The following is a 21,315-nucleotide window of genomic DNA, read 5'->3' as shown; positions in this document are numbered from 1 at the left end:
GGTGCTTAGACATCCCTTCTGTTTTAATGAAGACAGACCAATATAAATTCAATGCTGGATGGTGAGATGGATTTGGATATCAGATCTGGATATTCCTCATTGGATTTGGGCTACTCTAAAGCAGATGGAATGTTTTTATTCTTGTATTCCTTGAATGTGTCTAAGTGTCTGGCACATGGGATAGCAATGATTGTTTGTAAAATGAATGGATAAAAAAGTTGGAGGCACAAGGATATGAGATGAATATTAGACCTCATTTCACCAGGCTTCTTTCTTAGCACATTCAATAAGTCATAGGGTTGGGTAATAGCAGCTTTAATGAAAAACAAAACGATAAGCAACCAGATGCCCTCCATAATTTCAACTGAACTTAACAATTATTTACAAAATTTCTTTCTGCTCAGACTGCATTAGACCCTGAGAGCCACGACTGAGCTTTCTAGCAAAAAGCCAAATCTAGAAGCATCGACTGATGGTTCTACATTGATCTGTAATTAGCCTACTACTTTAAGAAGTCCTCCTTTTAACCACTTTTTCACTGGTATAATATGGCTGATTTGGGTTTAAGTGGCTTAAAAAGTGCAGTAATTGGTATTACGGATGAGGCTGGAGCAGATCATTTAATACTTCTTGTTTTTTCAGCAGTGTTTCAAATTCCATTTCTGAAATTTGCTTTATCCCAAGTAGCTCCTGGAATTCCCACTTAAATTCTGATTTCTAGAGGATATTCATTAATAGGCCAGCACTGTCAGATGGTCTATGAGTTTCCAGATTATATTATCCTGCAAAGTCCTGGTGGTAGCATTTTTACAGGTGAGATGATGAAGTTGGGGGAAGGTGAAGAGAAAGAGGAAATAGCAAATAGCAAACACTGTGTTTACTTCATGGCAGATACTTTTATTTTATTTTTTTTTAATTTTTATTTATTTATGATAGTCACAGAGAGAGAGAGAGGCAGAGACACAGGCAGAGGGAGAAGCAGGCTCCATGCACCGGGAGCCCGATGTGGGATTCGATCCCGGGTCTCCAGGATCACGCCCTGGGCCAAAGGCAGGCGCCAAACCGCTGCGCCACCCAGGGATCCCCATGGCAGATACTTTTAAAGGTCACTAACACTTTTGTTGGATTTAATACTTGCAAGAACCCCTTAAAATGGATATTATTATTCCTATTCTACATTCAGGAATGTGATACCAAAGGTAGTCACTCCCTTCTATCACCATAGGTTATTTTTGCATGTTTTTGAGTGTTATACAAATGGAATTATATTGTTGTAGACAGATTGGCACCATAGAATGCCCATGACTTAATCCTCAAAATGTGGGCATATGTTACTTACATGGTGAAAGGGTGACTACGGTGAAGGATCCTGAAATGGGGAGATTGTTGGATTATCTGGGTGGCCTAACCTAATCATTACCCGAGTCTTTAAAAGCAGAGAACCTTTTGCAGGTAGGCCAGAGTGGTACAAGTGAGAAGGCATCATCACAATGTTCCTGGCTTTTAACATAGAAGAAAAGGGCCGCTATCCATGTAATGGGGCAGCCTCTAGAAGTTGAGCATGGCCCTCCAGCTGACAGAGAGCAAAAAAGCAGAGATTGTGGTCCTACAATTTTAAGGAACTGAATTCTGCCAACAACTCTCATAAGAAAGAAGTGGATCCTCATCTGGATCCTCCAGAAAGGAACATACCCTGCTCATACCTTGGTTTTAGTCTGGTAAGACCTTTAATGGACTTATAACCTACAGAACTGTAAGATAATACAGTCATATTGTAAGAATACAATATGGTCTTCAAAGCCATTTAATGTGTGGTAATTTGGTACAGCAGCATAGAAAACTAATACACGTATAATATTTTGCATGGCTTCTTTTACTGTATCGGCAAGATTCCTTTCTGCTGTTGCACGTAGCAAGTGATCATATTCATTGCTATACAATGTTCCCTTGCATCAATATGCCACAACTTATTTACCTATTTTATTGTTGGTAGGCAGTTGGGTTATTTCCAGGACTAGGCTATTACAAACAATGCAGCTATAAGCATTCTTATGTGAATTTTTGTTGAACTTATGTAAATATTTCTATTATGTATAAACCTAGCAATGAATCATAGGAAATAGTATGTTTGACAACACTAAGTACTGACTGTATATCAATGTGGTGATACCAATTTACCTCCTATGAGCAACACATGAAAGTCTCTATATGCTTGCCGTTAATATTTTAATTTACCTTTTCCTGATGACTAATGAGATAAATACCATTTCATGTGGGAACTGACAATTTTTATACCTCCTCTTTTGTGAAATATCTGTTCAAGTCTTTTGAGCATTTAAAAAAATGTGGTTTCTATCTTTTGCTTATTGTCCTGTGGGAGTTATTTAGATATTCTGATTATAATTCCTTTGCCAGATCTGTGTATTACAAATCTTTTTCTTTGCTCTGTCTTACACTTTCATCCTATTTATGGTGTCTTTTGATAAATAGAAGGTTAGTGCATTCTGTGCCTATATTATCCTTTCTATAATCTATCACCGGATTCGCTGTGTTAATATTTTATTTTGTATTCTTGATCTTATGTTTATGAGAGAGAGGACTACAAATTTCTTTTTTTTACAGTCTCCTATAATTGTTATTTAAGGAAAACTTAAATTCACAACCTTTCACGGTACCATACTTGCTATAAGTTAGTCAGAAGGTCTTGCAATCCTCCTGTTCTGTATAGAGTGGCCCACAGCCAGAAAACTCATGCCTCTTTACTGTGAATGCTTAGTAGATGAAGGGTGTGACCCCATGGTTCAAATCTGAGCTATCATAACTCCAAATTCATCAAGCATCTTTAAGGTACTTAGTTATTATTGAGGGAGATACATCATACATTCAATGACTATATTTCTAATATAAAACTTAAAGGACTTTCTATAACTATTATAAGTACCAATATGAATGGGGGAGCATATATGAAATCAAGCATATCTAAGAAAATGTGGATATCTAGAAACTTTGGACATTAAGGTTAAGAACACAGATTTGGCAGACAAAATTGAGTTTGTTCTACTTTTTTTTTTGCTGTGTAACTTTGGCAAGAACATAAATTATCTAACCTTGGTTTCATTAACTGTATAATGGGTGTGATAATGACACTCCCTCATAGATATTATGAGATTTTAATTCTCATCACCATCTTGTCCTCAGGATACCTGAATCCATTATATAATCAAGGACTCATAAGAAGATTGTAGTGTGCTGTGGAGGTGGGAGTAGTGTGGGACATCCATTTAAGAGGGACTGGGCAGGAACAGGGAATTTTAGGAAAAGAGAAAAATGTCATCATCTTATAAAGAGCCAACAGTTAGGTTCATTCAACATAAGCTTTTTAGAAAGTGCAGAAATCCTTCATTGACCTGGCTTCACAGCAACCAGAAACACAGAGACATCTTCTTGATGACTAACTCAGAGTGCTCCTTAATAAGGAAGAAGGAGATGAAACAGTTCAGAAGCCACTGGAACAGGTTTAAGAGCTTTGTCTGGAGAGTAAGAATTAACTACAAAGTTAATTTACATGAGAATTTGTATTTTTATAATAGGGGTCACTAGAAGCTACCAAATATCCTGTTTATTGTAAAGTTCTATTCAGTTAGCATCACATTTTCTCAGTATTTTACCCATGAAATCAGATTTTTTAAAAAATAGGTGTAGGATCCCACATCTGAAAGGCCAAATCTGTATTTTTAGGAAAATTAAAGTGGAGATGGCACACGAAACAAGCAATCTGGCTTGAAATGATACAGCATAAAAATGTTTTAAAAAACAATGAAAGAAACTATAATTATAATGATACTTTTTAAAAGAGTCTATTTTTAAATTGAAGAATGACAGAAATGTAAATAAATGAAAGTACAACTTAAAAAATAATGAAACATAACTTTGATGATGGGAAATTCCTTCTTACCTTTTAATAAGCATCACTAAAAAGCATCAGTTTATCACCAAGCATGGATTTGGGCTTCCTACTTATTGAGAAAATTATATAAAAGCTAAAACACAGGAAAAAGCAAATCTATAAGATGTTATTCTTTCTTAAGAAAAAAACAAAGGTAAAGAATGCATCCCAAGCATTTTAGAATCATTTAGATTGGACCAAAAGATCTAAGATCAAGAACTAAACAATATAGCCATTATGTTTGCCTTAATTTTTTTCAGCTATGGGGTAGAATTACATGGACAGTGGAAATAGGTAGATTCATCTCGCCAGGTTTTAAAATATAAATTTTAAAATTTGGAGTGTTTTTCCTGGTAGTCCAATTATGTTCTTATTTTTCTTTGGGCATGAAAGTGCCCTTTCTCATATAAAATAATGGCAAAAATAAAGGGCAATAAATTAGAAATATATATTATAACATGTATGTGTGTTTATTATTTTTAAAATTCTTAGTGAAATCAAGTTGTCAATCCCACATCAGGTCCCTGATTTTTTTTTTTTTTTTTTTTTTTTTTTAGTTCTAATGTTGCTGGTCCTGGGAATTTATAAGTCCTACAGCCTTTGCATTTAGAAAATGAACCTGGAAAGGACACTAACACCCACAGTTTCCAGGGATTTCCAAAGTTCTCTGAGAAACTTCTGTGCCTATCTTAAAAATTTAGGCCTAAGGAACAAAGGAAGGGGGCAGAAACTTGCAGAACAGAAAGACTAAAATGTACCGCTGTTGCTAAATAAATGTGAAATAATGACACTACTTAGCTTTTGGAAGATTTACTTCAGTGGAGAGAGATGACTCAAAGTGCACTGTTGAAAGCTCAAAGCAAGTGGGAACTTAAAGTCTCAGGCATTAAGAGGGCTGGCACATAGTGTTTCTACAGATCATAAAATCAGGCATTGAGATAATTTGTATAAAGTACTCTTGCAGGTAAAAGACAAAACTTGGATCCTTGAAAACGTTCTCAATGCTGACTTCACCTTTCTTCCATTTACCACATGCTATACTAACAACACACATGCTTCAGCTTCGAGCAAGATGTCCTAAACCAGGTGTCAGCAGGACCGACTTCATAGGTTTGGGACCTGTGTGGTAGCACAGGGTCCTGTGCTTAGTATTATTCTCTGGTCTTTTACTATCTTGATATTCTTTAATTTTTGCACAAGAAGCTATACCTTTTCACTTTGCACTGGGCCCCGCGAACTGTGTAGCTGGTAGTAGATGTCAGGCTGCATGTCCTACCACACGTGGGGCACTTCAGTTGTGTTCCTTGATGTGCTACACAGGCTGCAGAATTTGTCTTAGCAGAAGAGGGGCAGTACTTTGTTTATACAGTTGTAATGGCCATACCTCAGTGTGGACTCATTCAATTTATTTTTTTATTTTTATTTTTATTTTTAATATTTATTTATTTATGATAGGCACACAGTGAGAGAGAGAGAGGCAGAGACACAGGCAGAGGGAGAAGCAGGCTCCATGCACCGGGAGCCCGACGTAGGATTCGATCCCGGGTCTCCAGGATCGCGCCCTGGGCCAAAGGCAGGCGCCAAACCGCTGCGCCACCCAGGGATCCCTGGACTCATTCAATTTAATCACAAATCCACATGCTGTGGGTATCCTCAAACTAGTGTATAGGATCTAAGGTGATGAGGTTATTAACTGCCCATACGACATTTAATAATGCATAAGTAGTTTTATTAAAATCATGTGCTATGTAACATGGCAATAAATGAAACACAAGTCAAACACTTAAAAAAGGTACAAGTGAGATGCGCGTTTACACATCTTTAAAGAAAGTGGACTGAGGCGAAGTCCTGGCACTATTCTAGACTTGGAAAAGAGAGTAGAGAGCTTAATGTTCTGAGCCTCGGTTCCTTAGCTGAAAACTGTGGGAGAACAGGACCTACTTAACAGACATATTGTATCAATCAAATCCAATCTATGAGTCCTTCCAGAAAGTCACATGACACTGAAGGTAGTAGGCATTTGTTTGGCTAAATGGTTAAAAAACACTCAGTATAGTCAGAGATGGTTATTACTACTTAAAAGGACTGCTTACTCATACGATGAGGAAGGCACAAAGACCTTTGTTAGGCAGGGATCCACTCACAAGCCATGAGGTAACCAAATAAAATTTTAAATAAAATTAAATGCTCTCCAATCTTGTGACATCCATAATCCATTCATTGGATTGAGTCAGCAGTTAGGATATGCCAGATTATGCTATAATCAGGCAAATCTCCATATAAGAGAGGTGCACCCCATTCAGGCCAGTGGAGGGGACAGGGGAGTCAACAGGCAGGAAGCACAGAGAATGTGAAGGATAGAAGAGAGAAGTTAACATATTCAGAGGAACACAGAGGGGCAGCTGCTCATTCAGCCAGCACTGAATTGTTGATGGTTTTCCTAATCCCTTGTTCCCTTAATCACCATCTTCAATTGCTACTGAAAACGTTCATTCAAAAAGTATTTACAGAATTCCTATAATGTATCAGGCATTGAGATTAAAGGATAAATAGCTTGAGTCTATTCCTTTGATCCTAACCTAACCTCGTGATTTCAGGTAAGTTTTCCTTAATTCTTCCGTGCCCTCACTTTCACCTGTCCCTCCTGTGAGCATTCTGTGTCCCACCTTTTAGTGTTCTGCTCTCTTTTCTGGCTAAAGCTGTCTGGGTTGTTGTAGGAGGTAGTAATTTTGGGCTAAAAAGACAAGCATCTCCTCTAGAGATGAGGGGGCAGGAAGCAGAATCTAGACTGGTAGCATGACCCTTGTACACCTTGTGGACAGAAAAGATGCTCTACTAATCTTTTTATCCAAGAGCACAGTGCAGTATGAGCTGGATAGTTATGGCTCAAAAAAGGGTTTCTGGATGGATAAATGAATGAGTGAGTGAGTGAATGAATTAGGGTGCACCATTAATAAAAATGATACCTGGATTCTAAATCTTGGCATAGAGATAGAGGAAAATGTAATGGTCAGTGGAAGGGCCACCCATGTCCCTTTTGTCCTTCTTTCTATAGAAATATAAAAATTAAAAACCTTTAAAAATCAGGGCCAGGCTGTGATTTCAAGAGAAGCAAAAAACTCCCCCAGATCCCCAGTGACTCCTCCTCCTTTCTATTTCTGGCATAAAATTAGCTGCCTGAAGACAAAGCCTTTTATTCCACAATTAAGGATGCAATTAAAAATGCAAATGCCTGAAAGAGTGAGCATAATGCTAATGAGTCTCAAAATATAAATGAAGAATCAAATTCTACTCTGCTTCAAAGGAGGCAACGGCTTAGGAGGTAGGTTCTGAGCACTTACGGGGGATAACAGGACCTCCCCTTTACCTAATGAGTCCCATTGGCAGGCTCTTTTATAGACTTAGTTTAACTTAATCCAAACAACAAGCCTGTGAACTAGGTATTATGCGCATTTTATAAATGAGAATTTTGTTTTAGCAATCGATAAACTTTGAGGTCTGGACCAGAAGCCAGGTCTATCTGGAGGAAGTCAGTATAAAGTGTAAACCAAAGAGAGAGTCGATCAATATGAATTTAACCTGCGCTCCTATAGGGTCGACTTCATCTTTACTGTATGTAAGTACAAGGAGCATGGGCTTCATTGAGACATAAATCTTGGTAAAGAATATGGCTTGGCCACATAACACCTTGCATAAGTGGTTTTTAAGCCTCTTTGGCCTTCTGTACTGTTCTTCTTCTATAGAATGGTGATAATAATCATATCTGGCACAGCACTGTTGTAAGGTTTAAGGGAAGTCAGGAGTGAAGTCTAGGCACATAAGCTCTGGCCCCGAAGCGTGGCATATGCAGGCCACCCAGACGCTGGAGTATCTTCTCCAGACCTCTTCTGGTTTCTCAAGACTAGACTGTCTCTAGACTTTCTGCTTCATCCTGTTAAACTGTTTCAGGTACTTGGTCACATCTCTCTCAGTAAGATTCTCAAAGAAATAAATCTGAATCCAAGCAGTTTTAATGTCCTTTTTGGCTACAATATATCAGACTTCTGAATGAACAAATGATGATTTTACTAAATAAGAATATATGAGTGAATGACTGAGAAGTAATACAAATGCCACTGTCAGCCAGCCCAGTGCTGGTACTGGGCAGGGGGTACACGCAGATGATTGTAATACGTCTTCTGGGGACAGCGATTGAGAGCATGCTGGGTCCAAGTTGGAGGGAAGGAAGATAAAATTTGGACTTGTAATAAGTCTACAGACTTCATGGGTTTGTTTTAAATGTCCTTGAGAAATCCATAGCCACATGAAGTTAGTAGTGGCTTCACACTGGAGCAAAGTCCCCGGACAGGCTCCATTTGACATTCTTTCTTCCCACCCCCACATTACTGACCAGCAGCACACTGGAGCAGGAAGTAGAGTAGAAGGGTATACTACCATTTAAAGTAAAAACCAGGGGTGCCTGGGTGGTTCAGTCAGTTAAATGTCTGCCTTCAGTTCAGGGCAGGATCCCAGGGTCCTGGGATAGAGCCCTGGCTTCTTCCTTCCTCTCCCCTGCACGACACTCCCCCCTGCTAGTTCTCTCTCTATCTCTGTCAATAAAATAAAATAAAATCTTAAAAACATAAAAAAAACAAAGACCAGAGTCTCTTCCCTATAGGATGATGTAGCTTCCGCCTCCCAACAAAGTTCAGTCAGGTGGGAACCTCCTTCCCCTAGAACAAAAACCCATCAGGATAAAGAATCCTGAGTGGAATTCGTTTTCTCAAGATTGTCCTCGATGTAACTTCCAAAGGAAGACTAAGACTGTTGATCATGAGACACAGGATGAAGTTCACCCTGCGCCTTGCCCCTTCCCTAAATCCTCTCACTAAGAGGGTATCTATCGGCTATGTGTGCTTGGCTAAATCTATTATTGAATTAGCCCCCAGCTTAAAGAGAGTTACAGAGTTCAGCAGGCAAATGAAGTAGGCTGAAAGGCCCTCTAGTGCCAGATGTTTCCTGGATATCCTAGTACCAGTAGGTAAAACCTGTGTTCTTAGGACATGACCAGACTCTATGGACTTGGTGGCAGCCCAGCTGGTATCAAACTTGTATAGGACTCGTTGTCTAAGGATCTTGGCTTATATTCTATTTTTTCTTTCATATCTGTATAGGAAAGAGAGTCTAGGAATTAATTCATTCAACAATTATTTACTAAGCAAACTTCTTTATGCCAGGCACTATGGCATAAGACACTAAGGGCATAATAAAATGAAGACATTAACTGGAATTTGCAGGTCCAGTATTGAATGGTGTTTCCATTTCAAGGGCCTTTACCATGAAAACTTAATAAAGACTAGAATGATCATTATTTTAACAGATTTTTTTTTTTTTAACAGATGGGTTTTAAATACCAGTGATCTTCTAGGCAGGTAGGAAGCCTAATAGGAATACTGCAAAAATTCAAAAAGGATAATTGCCAGCATATAATGCATGAAGTATCAGGAAATAATGATCTATACATAGTATTTGCATTGTCTACAGATAAGGACTATAAGAATCCTGAGGGAAGGAGGTGTGTGTTCTTATTCATCTCTGTATCCTCAACATCTGCCATAGATGTTACACTCTAGGAAAGTATGTAAATCATGTTTATTGAATGTAAGAATCAATGCACTAATCAATCAATGAATGAAAGCCTTATGTTCAACAATGGGGCAGGAGGCAGACCTAAGAGCATTTGTCATATTACAGCCTTTGAAGCAAAAGGTGTCTTTAGGAAGCAGCAAAAGGTGGTGAGAGGATTTGGAGGGGTAGGGATGGGTTGTGGGGTGTCAGCTTCTGCTTTGTCCTCAGCTTGCCTTCTGTCCCCTAATCAGTATGAGAGATGTCTGGTGAGTTGACAGATCTGGGCATCCCGGAGCCTACAATTCTGATCCCCCCACTTCAGCCTCCATGGTATCTAAATGTGAAAAAATGTAAAATGGTGCCAGGATGTCTGTCCTCCTTCTCTTGCTGAAAGGAAGCAAGAGAAAACTAGGAGAAAACAGTAGTTTGTTCAGGACCATTTCTATAATCTCTCTGTCCTGTAGAGGAGAGGTTGCCTTCATAATATACAATAAATATCACCAATTAATTGTTTCCTGTGTGTCAGGTATTTAAATTCACAGTTTTATTTAGTCCTTACTACCAGTTTATGGTATCCTATCACTATTTGCATTTCACAAAGAAACCAAGGCCAGAGAGACTGATTTGTCCCAAATCACTTGAGCTAGTAAGCGGCAGAATCAGGACTTAAATTTTGTCTGTCTGGAATAATCCAGCAACTGGTTCTTCAACGCTGTTCTGTGCTGCCTCACATACAGGCCCTGGATGTCTATGCTTATATCCAGTCTAACTCTGTGATCTTGGGGAAATTATTTAACTTCTGTGAATCTCAGTTTTTTCATCTGTAAAATGGAGAAAACATTTTGTGACTCCTCAAGATATTGGGAGAATCATATGGGAAAACATATGTACAATACCATGAGCACAATGATTGGCCCACAGAAGGTGCCTGACAAGCGTTTTCTTTCACTTCCACTTCCTCATCTGTACCAAATTGGCTGAACAACCAACCCAGAGATCTGCTGAATATAATGCAGTGAAGGTATGCTCTCCTGCCTGCGTGAAGTGTCATTTGCCTGGAGTGCTCCTTCTTGTTTACTCCATCTGCAAGCTTTATATCATGACCCATTAGTGAGTCATTAAATCAAGTTAATGAGTTGTGATCTTCATTTTTTAAAAAAAGGGAGACAAACAGAACGGAAAATAAAATAACACTTTACAAAAAAAGTACAATTTAACTAAAAAGTTTTTCAGCTTTATGCTGTATGTATTTACTGGGTCACAGTGAAGAACGTTTTTCTTACTTAGAAGTTTTCAAGTTAACTCCCATAAGATCTTTAAGAATCAGTTCAGCAGTCTTTGCATTACGAAGCAATGAAGGGTCCAGGCCTTTCTAGAGCTAATTTTCCACCCCACACTGCATTGTGATTGTCTTCCTCTCATCTTCATCTCATCTCCAATTGAATAAGAGATTCTTGTGGACAGGAAACATGACTTTTATGGCTGAGTCCTCAGTGTTCATTATAGGACAGAGAGGTTATTCACTTGAACTCTCAAAATTGATTCCTTTGATTAACAAATGAACATGGGCCAGGCTTCACTCTGTCCTGTGACCTTTTACTCCCCATTGGTGAACTACGCAGCTTTTCTTTCCACCTCTCCCCATTCTCCAAGTCCTGGGTGCTCTTGCTCTCCTTTTTATCATAAGAAAGGCTCTTTCCTTAGCTATTTGCACTTTTATGTGATTTCAATCACCTACATCTCTGATTCTTAGTAGCATTTGGATATAAAGGTCCATTCCTATTAGCAGCAGGAAAAGCCCTGTTCTCTGTCACAGGGATGCTTTCACCAGCTGGTAGGTAAGAAAGAGCACATATTTTAGAGGCAGGGAGAGCTCAATCTGCCCACATAGAGAGCCTCGAAATATGTGCAACAAAATGCGTATTCCAGTGGCTCGGGAGCTCAAGTGCATCTACATCTGAAGAATTCATAATGTACTTATGAAGTATTTTGAAAAATATTTTATTCAAATTTTTAACATTTTATTTACTTTTAAGGTTCTACAACTATATGTTTCACAATGCAAGAAATACACAATACAAAAAGCCCCGTAAATCAAATATATCCAAATCATTCACATAGAACATGTACAGTGTTATCACAAGCAGCAATCAACTCCATTTGTACAGCACTACCAAAGTACTTCAGGCACCTTACACAAAAGATTCAAAGAAGGAAAATAATTACAAATAGATTGGAAAATAGAGAGGGTTGGCTCAAGTTTAGAATGCTGCCTGGCTCAGATATGCTAGTTCCCCCTCCCTCCTTTCAACACTTTCAGGACAAATTGCTATCACCTGGGTGGATTATTTCTAGTAAGGGAATAAGGCCAGCTCATGCAAGATGTAGCCTCTCAGACACAGCCAAGGCAGGGTTAGATTTGAGTGTGTGTGTGTGTGTGTTTGTGTGTGTAGGGAAGAGGAAGCAACTCCTAGGGGAAGGGTGGTTTTGTGGTGCAGACAAATATCCTACAAGTCAGCTAAATTGTTTATCATAGAACAAAGAAAGGCTGTTAGCTTTCCGGTTTAGGTTTTGGCTTCATGGAAAAATACCAATGAAACTAAAGAAATCCCATATGTCCTATAGTGCAGTTTATCCAGTGTAAAAACCCCAAAAGGGTTTGTGTTTGAGTTTCTCCTCTCGGCTAATCTATTCTTTAATCTAAGAGTTCAGGGCTGAGCTGCCAGGAGCAGATTGGGAATTATAGCTAAAGTGCGTTCAACAGCTGATACCACAGAAGCTGAGCCCTTGGGAGGTGGAGTGAGAAGGGAGGTAAAAGATCTTACCCCACCACCAAAAAGCTGTGGCACATCTCTTCCCTCCTGGGGCCTCAGTTTCCTCTCCTGTAAATTAAATAGTGGACCTGGTGATAGCTATGATTCCTTCCAGCTCTAGACTTACATAAAGCCAAGCATAAGAATATTCCAGGATGTCATTCTCAGATTAAAGAAACATGCTCATCATTTGATATTTATATAATCAGAGAAATCCTGCTACTAATTTATTTTGAGAGAGCAACTTAGTTGACTTTCTAAAATAAGTACAACCAACTGGCACTGGCCCTATTCAAGTGCTCTAGATAAAGCAAGCATCTCTATGAAAATCCTATAGCCATATTTGGTGTAACCCTACCCCCCAACCCCCAAAAGGCTGGGGTGGGGGTGGGGACAAAGGTACAAAGTTACTAAAGTACAAAGGTACTAAAAAGATCCTTTTTTAGTAAGAATTCCCTTAGGCTTTGCTAGTTCATTCCATTGCATTGCCTTTTTGCTGTTGTTGTTGGGGTAGGGTTTGTCAGTTTTATCACAGCGTATGAAAACAAGGCCAGGGGGGTCTTCTAAGTTCTTTCCTTCTGATTTTACTTATATATGGCCACTATCTCTTCCAATTTTATGCCTCTAAGAGTCATTTAATGCTAAGATCAGCCCTCTAGGTACTAAATAAGTATTAATAATTATACATTTGGAAAACAAATATCTTATTTGTATAGTAGAGAGATCATTTGGAGAATTTCCCATGAAGTGTCAGCTATTTTTGAGTGTCACTGAAAAGAAGTTCCTCATTTCAATGCAACTTCCAACTGTTAGAATGCGATTAAGATAACATTCTTTATTACCTTAAATCCTCATCTCTTTTGTATGTCATTCTTTATTTATCATTTTAGAGAATAAAGGTTTGGGTCTGATTAATACTACTCTTTCAAATTAGTCTATTCATTTTATGTTATATCACTCTATTACTCCATTTAATTTTCCTAATCTTCCACAACTTAACTCAAAAGACTAAACTATTACCAGTATATTTTCAGCAAAGTTCTTCTAGTACATTAACATTCTTCTGCATCCTATTTTTTTAACAAGATATCAACAATATGATAATTTTTCCTTTCAGTGTTATTCTATATATCTATTTCATTTGCATTAACTGATTTTTCTCTATCCTATTAACCGAATTGGCTTTTCCCAATTTGCTACCCAAGAGTAAAGCATTTCAAGATTTAAAATATTTTGCATTACAAAGACCAGCAATATAAAGCCAGAAGGGAGAAAAGAAAAGCCACTTTCCATCATATCTGTGACTTTGCGACAAAACTTGTTCCAGGGTGGTTCTTAATAGCTGCTGTTGTGGATTACACTGGAGTATATCAAAATAATCTTGTGAAATTCAAATTTGGAACATCAATAGTCAAAAATAATTTTGTTTTTTATCCTGTTTTTATTTTAAATCTCAGGGCTTCCTAAGTATTTGAACGCCCTAGAATAAGAAGGGACTCTATGTTTTCTCCAAGGACCAGCAAATCAAGGCCTTTGAGAATGTGCTACCATCTGAAATCCTGCTCCCTTCTTGGTCCTGCTGTACCTATCTGATACACACAGAAGATAACATCAGAGCCAAAGTGGAATCAATGGAACATGTCAGTTCAACTACATAATTTAGTATCCATAACATACCCTTCATGCTAGGGAAAAACAGTAAAATCTCAGGTGAGGAGGATATGACCTTTGGTGGGAGTCAGACCAGATTTTGGGGCCAATTGAAGAGAGGAGAATGCGATGAGGATTGGGAGTGGTTCCTCCAGTGGCACACAGATTCATTTTGACAACTTATTAGGTACCATTTCTCTCCTTTGGTTGTTAATACTTATATTATTTTAAAAAGTACAGTCAGCATGGATGAAGTATATTTTGGAAGGGATATAGGAGGCATGCACTAAGAAGAGGTGCATGTTATAGTTCATTGATGATGGATCTTATTCAAGAGTTAACTACAGGGCTAAGAGACCGGAATGCATTTCAAGTTCAATCAATCTTTTTTTTTTTTTTCCTGGTAAATTAATGCATTTTGTCAGGCAAGGAACAGGTAACTTTCACAGTCTGAGAAACGATTGGTCACAAGATACCACAGAAGAAAGTCTTTCCACCAAAACTTGTTGGTAAGAAGCATGTAACTCTTTCACAGAGAACTTTGACTTTCAATCAATACACCAAAGTTCATGCAATATATATCAAGCAGGTCAAGAGGTGATACAAGAATATTTTCTTCCTATACTGACGGTAAGAAAATATCCAAGGCATTGGTCCATATATTCAATTTAAGATGATCAGGAATGAAAATGTTTCTTCTCATTATTTTACTGCAACCTGTACTAAGAACTTGACCCTAGACCATAACATTCTCAAAGAGTAACTTATTAAAAGCAGGGCTTTTTAACTAATTTAACATAGTAACATTTCAAAATGTCTTCAAAGTGGTTAAAAATAGTCTTACAGTCTTACAGTGGTGTATTGATGAGCATGAGTTAATAAGAACACATGTTCCATTGGCACAAGGTGTTGCCTTTATCTCCCCAAGCTGCATGGCTCACAATGTGGAGATCACAGTAAGAAATGCTCCTTTGCCTACCTGACATAGAGGGAGCGTTTTTGATTGGTTCGCAGGGACCCGGACCCGGAGCTCATGCTGTGGTTCATCATCTGCTCGCGTAGGTCATGGATTTTGGCCTCAAATCGAGCGTAATCTGGGAAAGGAAACAAAGATGGTAGATTTGGTCCTGAGACTTCAGAGAAGGAGAAATCGTGCACAGCCAAGACAGCTACTTGTCCCTGATGTTGGTTGCTTTGCCAAAACTTAGGGAAATGCACAACTCAAAAGGGTGAACATGAAGGGATCAGTTGCTTAATATTATTTATTTGCAGACATTCACAAAAGGAAAAGGACATTCACAAAAGGAAATCAGTTACTTCCCCAAATGTAAATAGAAATTATGCTGCCATCAAATCCCCACATGTGATAAGTCCATGGGGGAAGAGGTGTGCAACGTTATATATGGGCAGCACAGGGCATACCTGTGATGATAAAAATGTGCTGTCTTGACTGTGGTAATGGATACAGGTAATTGCACATGTGAAGAAATTATATACAACTAACTATACTCATATATACTCACACAAATGAGTCCAAGTAAAACTGGGAAAATTGGAATTAGATTGATGGATTATATCAAAGTCAGTATCCTGGCTGTGATACCATGCTATAGTTTTACAAAATGTTCCCATTGGAGGAAAACTATGAGTAAAAGTTACATGGATCTTCCTGTATTATTTATTGCAACTGCATATGAATCTATAATTATCTCAAAATAAAAGTTTTAATTTAGAAAAGGGGAAAAAAAACAACCCACCAAGACCATGAACAAACAAATATACAAGGAATTAGCAATGTTATTGGGAGGGGAGTTTGAGTCTACAGTTAACTTTCAGCCTGATAGACTGAGAACCAAGTGTTTGGTGATGAATTGTGTAAAAAAACCCCAAAACTAAAAAAACCAACCTTCCTTTTAATTTGACTAAATTTTTTTTTCTGCTACAGGATTGTTAGAAGCTGATCATTTGGGATTATACCTTAATTTTGCCTTATAACTTTAATATAAAATCCATACACTAAACCTCATCACTTCTAAGATGCATAATATATTTAAATCAGCTTCTAGGAGAATGGCATTGGAAATGAGGGTAAATATATTTTAGAAACATTCAAACATATGGGCCTAAAATATCAAGAAAATATAGATATATATCATACTATTTCTTCATAGGAAAAGTATTTTTTCCAATAAAAAAATGAAGACAACACAAATAGAAGACAGCATAAATAGGTTTTAAGATACTTATTAACACAATCAGCATGTAAAAAGTAAAAGCTTCTGAAGTTTTTATATTCCTGATCACAATTTGTTCTTTCATCTCCGTGGCACATAGTGTTTTACTTTAGTAAAATCGAGTAGGTGAGAAGGCCAATTTACTTACAAGGTAAATGTAAAAATGCTAGTTCGAATTATAAATAGTTCTTTTGATTACAAAGAAATTCATCATAAAGAATTTTTTAAAATGCTAATTCAAATGATAAATTGTTCTTTTATACAGAGGAACTCATCATAAAGCATTTCCTTAATACATTTCAAAAAACAATTTGATTTTCAATTCAACTTATTCATAACTTTTCATAAAAAACAAGGATGACTAAATGAACATAATAAAAGATGATCTACTTGCAGTGTTTCAAATTCTTTACAACAAAAAGTTCCACAAATTAAATTTAAGCTCAATTTACTATCTGTTGGTTATTATGGGGTAGTATATCATAAAAGAGAAGATGTGGGGCAGCCCCGGTGGTGCAGCGGTTTAGTGCCGCCTGCAGCCTGGGGTGTGATCCTGGAGACCCGGGATCGAGTCCCACATCGGGCTTCCTGCATGGGGCCTGCTTCTCCCTCTGCCTGTGTCTCTGCCTCTCTCTAGCTCTCTCTAAATGAATAAATAAATAAATCTTAAAAAAAAGAAGAAGATTTGACCTTGGTTTTCAGTGATAAATGGACAACTGGATAATGACCTATGAATGTTAAATATTTTTAAAGTTTAGTACTCTAAAGATAAAACCATAGAAGCTGACTGGAAATTTCTGGTGCTTAAGCAAAGTCTTATGTAATCTAGATTTGGAAGGCTTCCTCTTCAAAGCTTAGCTTTAAGTAATTAAGTCCTAAATGACTAAATAAGCAGAACACATATTTAACCTAAAATCTATTGATTATAATTTATGATATTTATTTCAACCCCTTTTTACAGAGAGAAAAAACATTCATTTATAACAATCGATATATGACACATATGACACTGTATACAGATTTAAATCATTTTGGGCAAGTCATCCTAAGAGTTAATTAATATTCATTGGCATCACATGGCAGACACTATGCTTAGTGCTATGTGGGCACTATTTCTTCCTTAAATCACAAAATAAAGTTCATGGATGTTGTCAAAATTTGGACCATATGGAAAAGCACAGAAGAAAAATTGAGAGGTCCTCTTAGCTCTTCTGCCTTCCCTACCTTTTCCTTCCTCCTCATTGCTGTCCTTTGCATAGCTTTCTCTAAAGATACATGATGTGCACAGGCAGTTATTAACTCATTTTTTTTAAAGATTATTTATTTATTTGAGAGACAGCGAGAGTGAAAGAGCATGAGCTGGGGAAGAGGCAGAGGGAGAGAGAGAGACAGACTCCTTGTTGAGCTGGGAGCCCGATGCAGGACTTGATTCTAGGACCCTAGGATCTTGACCTGAGCCAAAGGCAAATACTTAACCAACTGAGCCACCCAAGTGCCCCCAACTCATTTCATATATATATACACACACATACCCACATACATATGAGATCGTAAATATATATTATGCTAATAGCTTTTTCTCTTTTTAACTATGTAACTTGGATCTTTTCCTGCCTTCTCCCAAATACATAGCTATATTTCTTAATACCCTTAATGGCATCACATGGTTAAGACTTTATTTAACAGTTGCAGAGAAGTACAGCAGAAGATAGACCCATCCAGCTTTTTGCTGTTATTAACAGGATACCAGGCTATGTGAGCACATTTATGGAAGGTTGATATAATGCTATGGTGCAGGTACGAGTCAAAGCTTTGCACAGACGTCATGCAGCCCCCACTCCTAGAGAATCAGATACTCTGGCCTGGAAACAAAGCAGGATCTCTTAGGGTCTTCTGAGCGTGCTTCCACATTGCTACTTCCTAAATACCAGGCATTTCCCTGAGAATTACTAAATCCCCCATCTGCTCCCAGGATACCCTCTCTTACAACTTTGGTGACTGCACTACCGTGATAAAAACCTCAAGTCCCACCTCCTATCTCCTACTAAAGCATCTTAATTCAGTGCCAGTCCCCGATGCCATTTGACCACTTTCATACTTTTTTGTGCTTATCACAGCAAATTGCAGTGTTTTGTGCCATTGCTCATCTTCCCCATTTAGACTGAGCTCTCTGAGAGCAGAAGCCACAACTCACTCTCGTTGGGCTTCCCTGTTCCTAAAATAGTGTCTGGTATGCAGGAGGCATTTAATAATAGGGGTTCAATAAATGTTTTCTGAATGAATCATGAATGAGGAAGTAAGCAGAACCATTAAATAAGTTTAGTTATAAAATGCCTACAGGTACTGAAATTGCCTGTTCTTGATGTTAAGGATTTTTTTTAAATGAAGAAAGACAACATTCAGGACGTCTGCTCAGCGGTTGAGCATCTGCCTTCAGTGCGGGGCGTGATCCTGGAGACCGGGGATCGAGTCCCATGTCAGGCTTCCTGCATGGAGCCTGCATCTCCCTCTCCCTGTGTCTCTGCCTCTCTCTCTCTCTCTCTCTCTCTCTCTCTCTCTGTGTCTCTCATGAATAAATAAATAAAATCTTAAAAAAAAAAAAAGACAACATTCTTCTCCTGTGGGACTGACTTCTTTTTTCAAGGCTAAATAGTCTATCCAATTTCAGAGTTTTATTCCTATCTAATTGCTGCCACTCCCAAATCCCATTGATACTTTTCTTGTTCTCCAGGTGATCTCTGTGTTCTCCCCACTTCAGGCATGTCATACATTGGAAACACTTCTCCGATACTTAACCTGTATCTGATAAGCACTTTGTAAGGCTCTTCTGGTTGTCACATTTTATATGTCACAACAGGCTACTTGCTTTAATAGTAAGCTGTGTTCTCTTTATTGTATGGCTCATTAGATTTCCCAGATGTTTTCTGCCTTGCTTTTGAAATGTTTGTTTTACACCATATTCTACACTGTTTACACTCCCCACTGTGGACAGGGAAGTGTTGTGTTATATTGAATTTGTCTTCATTAGAATATATCCTGCCCTCAATTCCTCCACTTTGACAGTCGTGTTAACCACAAATCCTATGTTTTTATTTCTGTTTAAAAGTGCTTGCCCAACTCTTCACTCTTTTTTAAAAATTTATTTATCGATGTTTAGTAAGAAAGAGAGGGAGAGAGACAAAGGAAGTTGGGGGAGAGAGGCAGAGAGCATCTCAAGCAGAGCCCTATGTAGACTTGATTCCACGACCCATGAGATCATGATCCAAGCCAAAACCAAGAGTCAGAAATCTAACCGACTGAGCCACGCAGGCACCCCGTTATTTTTTATTTTATTATTACTTGATTATTATTCATTATTACATGAAGTAGCCTCCATGCCATTGTGGGGCTTGAACTCATGAACCCACTATCAAGAGTTGCATGCTCCACTGATTGAGCCAGCCAGGGACCCCTCTTCACTATTTTTTTTTTTTTGAAAAGAAAATTTAAGTATAAGTAATTTCATCAGAGCAGAAGCAATAAAATCTGAATTTACAAATATAAATGGTATTTGTGAGAGTCACACAGGGACAGAGGGAGAAGAGGAGGAATGTCTCCAGCTTCTCAGAGATGAATGAGTTTATGGTGAGAAATGCTCAAGAATAAACAAGAAAACAGGTCTGTAAATTGTGAGATAGAACTTCTTTATGTCTTATAATGGTGCTGAAAATCACAGTTTGCAGCATGACAAAAACTACCACCACCATGTCCGTTTAAGCTTAATCCCTGCTCGTCTCCCTAAAGCTTTCAGCCCCATTTCTGCTTTCCTTTTTCATAGATTTTTCAGTCAAATCCTAACACTCAGGGGGAACATTTATGTGAGATCTGAAAGCGCTCCAATCTTTACATCATCTAAAGGAGAATTCCTGTTCTCTGAGCACCAGTAATGGGCTAGTGTCTGTGTGGTATAATTGAAATATTATTTCTCCTAACAAAGCTCTGAGGTAGGTATACCATTTTCAAGATGGTATACTAAATGGAATGATATACAATGGATGACATACAAATGGATGGTATGGAAACAAAGGCAGAGAAGCTAATTAACTTCACCAAAATCACTAAATTGACCTTGGATCTTTGTGAGGTCAATTTATTTCCATTATATCATGATATCTGATATAACATCTTACTTCTCCTTTAGAATCTAAGGTGTCCTCAACTCTCTCCTCTCTCTTGACATCTTGCTCTCCTTCTTCTCATCTGCTGTGTTGATCATGTGTACGCTGAGCTTCTTTATTGCCGTGCAAACCCCTTAGAGGGTGAGGATGCCTCGCCTATCTCTGGTCCCCAAACCTCGGGCCTGTCGTTCCTCGTGCTCTAGACTCAGGACTGTGTCAGGTGCTTGGCAGATAGTGTTGAATAAGACAGAACCTGAAGGAGTTTGCTTCCAGAATGTGACAATGTCAAGGAAATTAAGCATAAGAATGCTGAAGTGCGGAGTTGCATTAAAGAGGCAGCACCTTATTCTGTCTTACTTAGCATGAAATAGATGCCTGGTAAATGCTTTCAAAATTACAAGTTTGTATTTATTTTATGTTTTATGTTTCTTGGGGTTTTCTTGTGTAACAAGAAGCAAACTGCTGAAAACCAACTTCTAGGCAAATGTTTTAGAGGAGTTTCAAGAAATGTTATTTCCAGCTGGTTCTTTCTTCTATGTATGAAAAATTTCCCCTTCTTGGGCATGTAAATACAGTTGTTTTTGTTGAAACAGATTCATACTGGGATTGCATTACTTGCTTTCACTTGGTTGGACATGATGGGTGATAACAGTAGACAGGGTACAAAACGTGGTTTATACAGATGGGGTCAGAATCCTGGCTCTGCCACTTACTAGTTGTGTATTACTGTGAAAGTTATTAACCTTTCTGGGCTCAATTTTCTCATAAGTAGAACAGGAATAATAACTGTTTCTATGTCAAGATGTGTTGGGAAGATTACAAGAGAGCCTATGGACTTCAAGGGTTGGATCTTGGTAATGACTGGTAATTCCTCCGGGTAATTTTCACATGTAATTTAACACCTATTT

General features: G+C 38.1%; 1 protein-coding gene across 33 annotated transcripts in view; it reads right to left on the bottom strand.

Moving 5' to 3' along the window:
- The window catches only part of DLG2 (discs large MAGUK scaffold protein 2), a 1,987,603-nt gene that overhangs the window by 135,441 nt on the left and 1,830,847 nt on the right, over positions 1-21,315 (bottom strand). For all 33 annotated transcript variants that reach the window (XM_038568427.1, XM_038568453.1, XM_038568428.1 and 30 more), the window contains one exon: positions 14,996-15,110. In XM_038568427.1, coding sequence (XP_038424355.1) covers positions 14,996-15,110 — 115 coding nt within the window. The remainder of the gene's footprint in view (positions 1-14,995; positions 15,111-21,315) is intronic.

This window comes from Canis lupus, chromosome 21, assembly GCF_011100685.1.
Source record: "Canis lupus familiaris isolate Mischka breed German Shepherd chromosome 21, alternate assembly UU_Cfam_GSD_1.0, whole genome shotgun sequence".
Lineage (NCBI taxonomy): Eukaryota > Metazoa > Chordata > Mammalia > Carnivora > Canidae > Canis > Canis lupus.
This window is presented reverse-complemented; position numbering and strand designations above follow the sequence as displayed.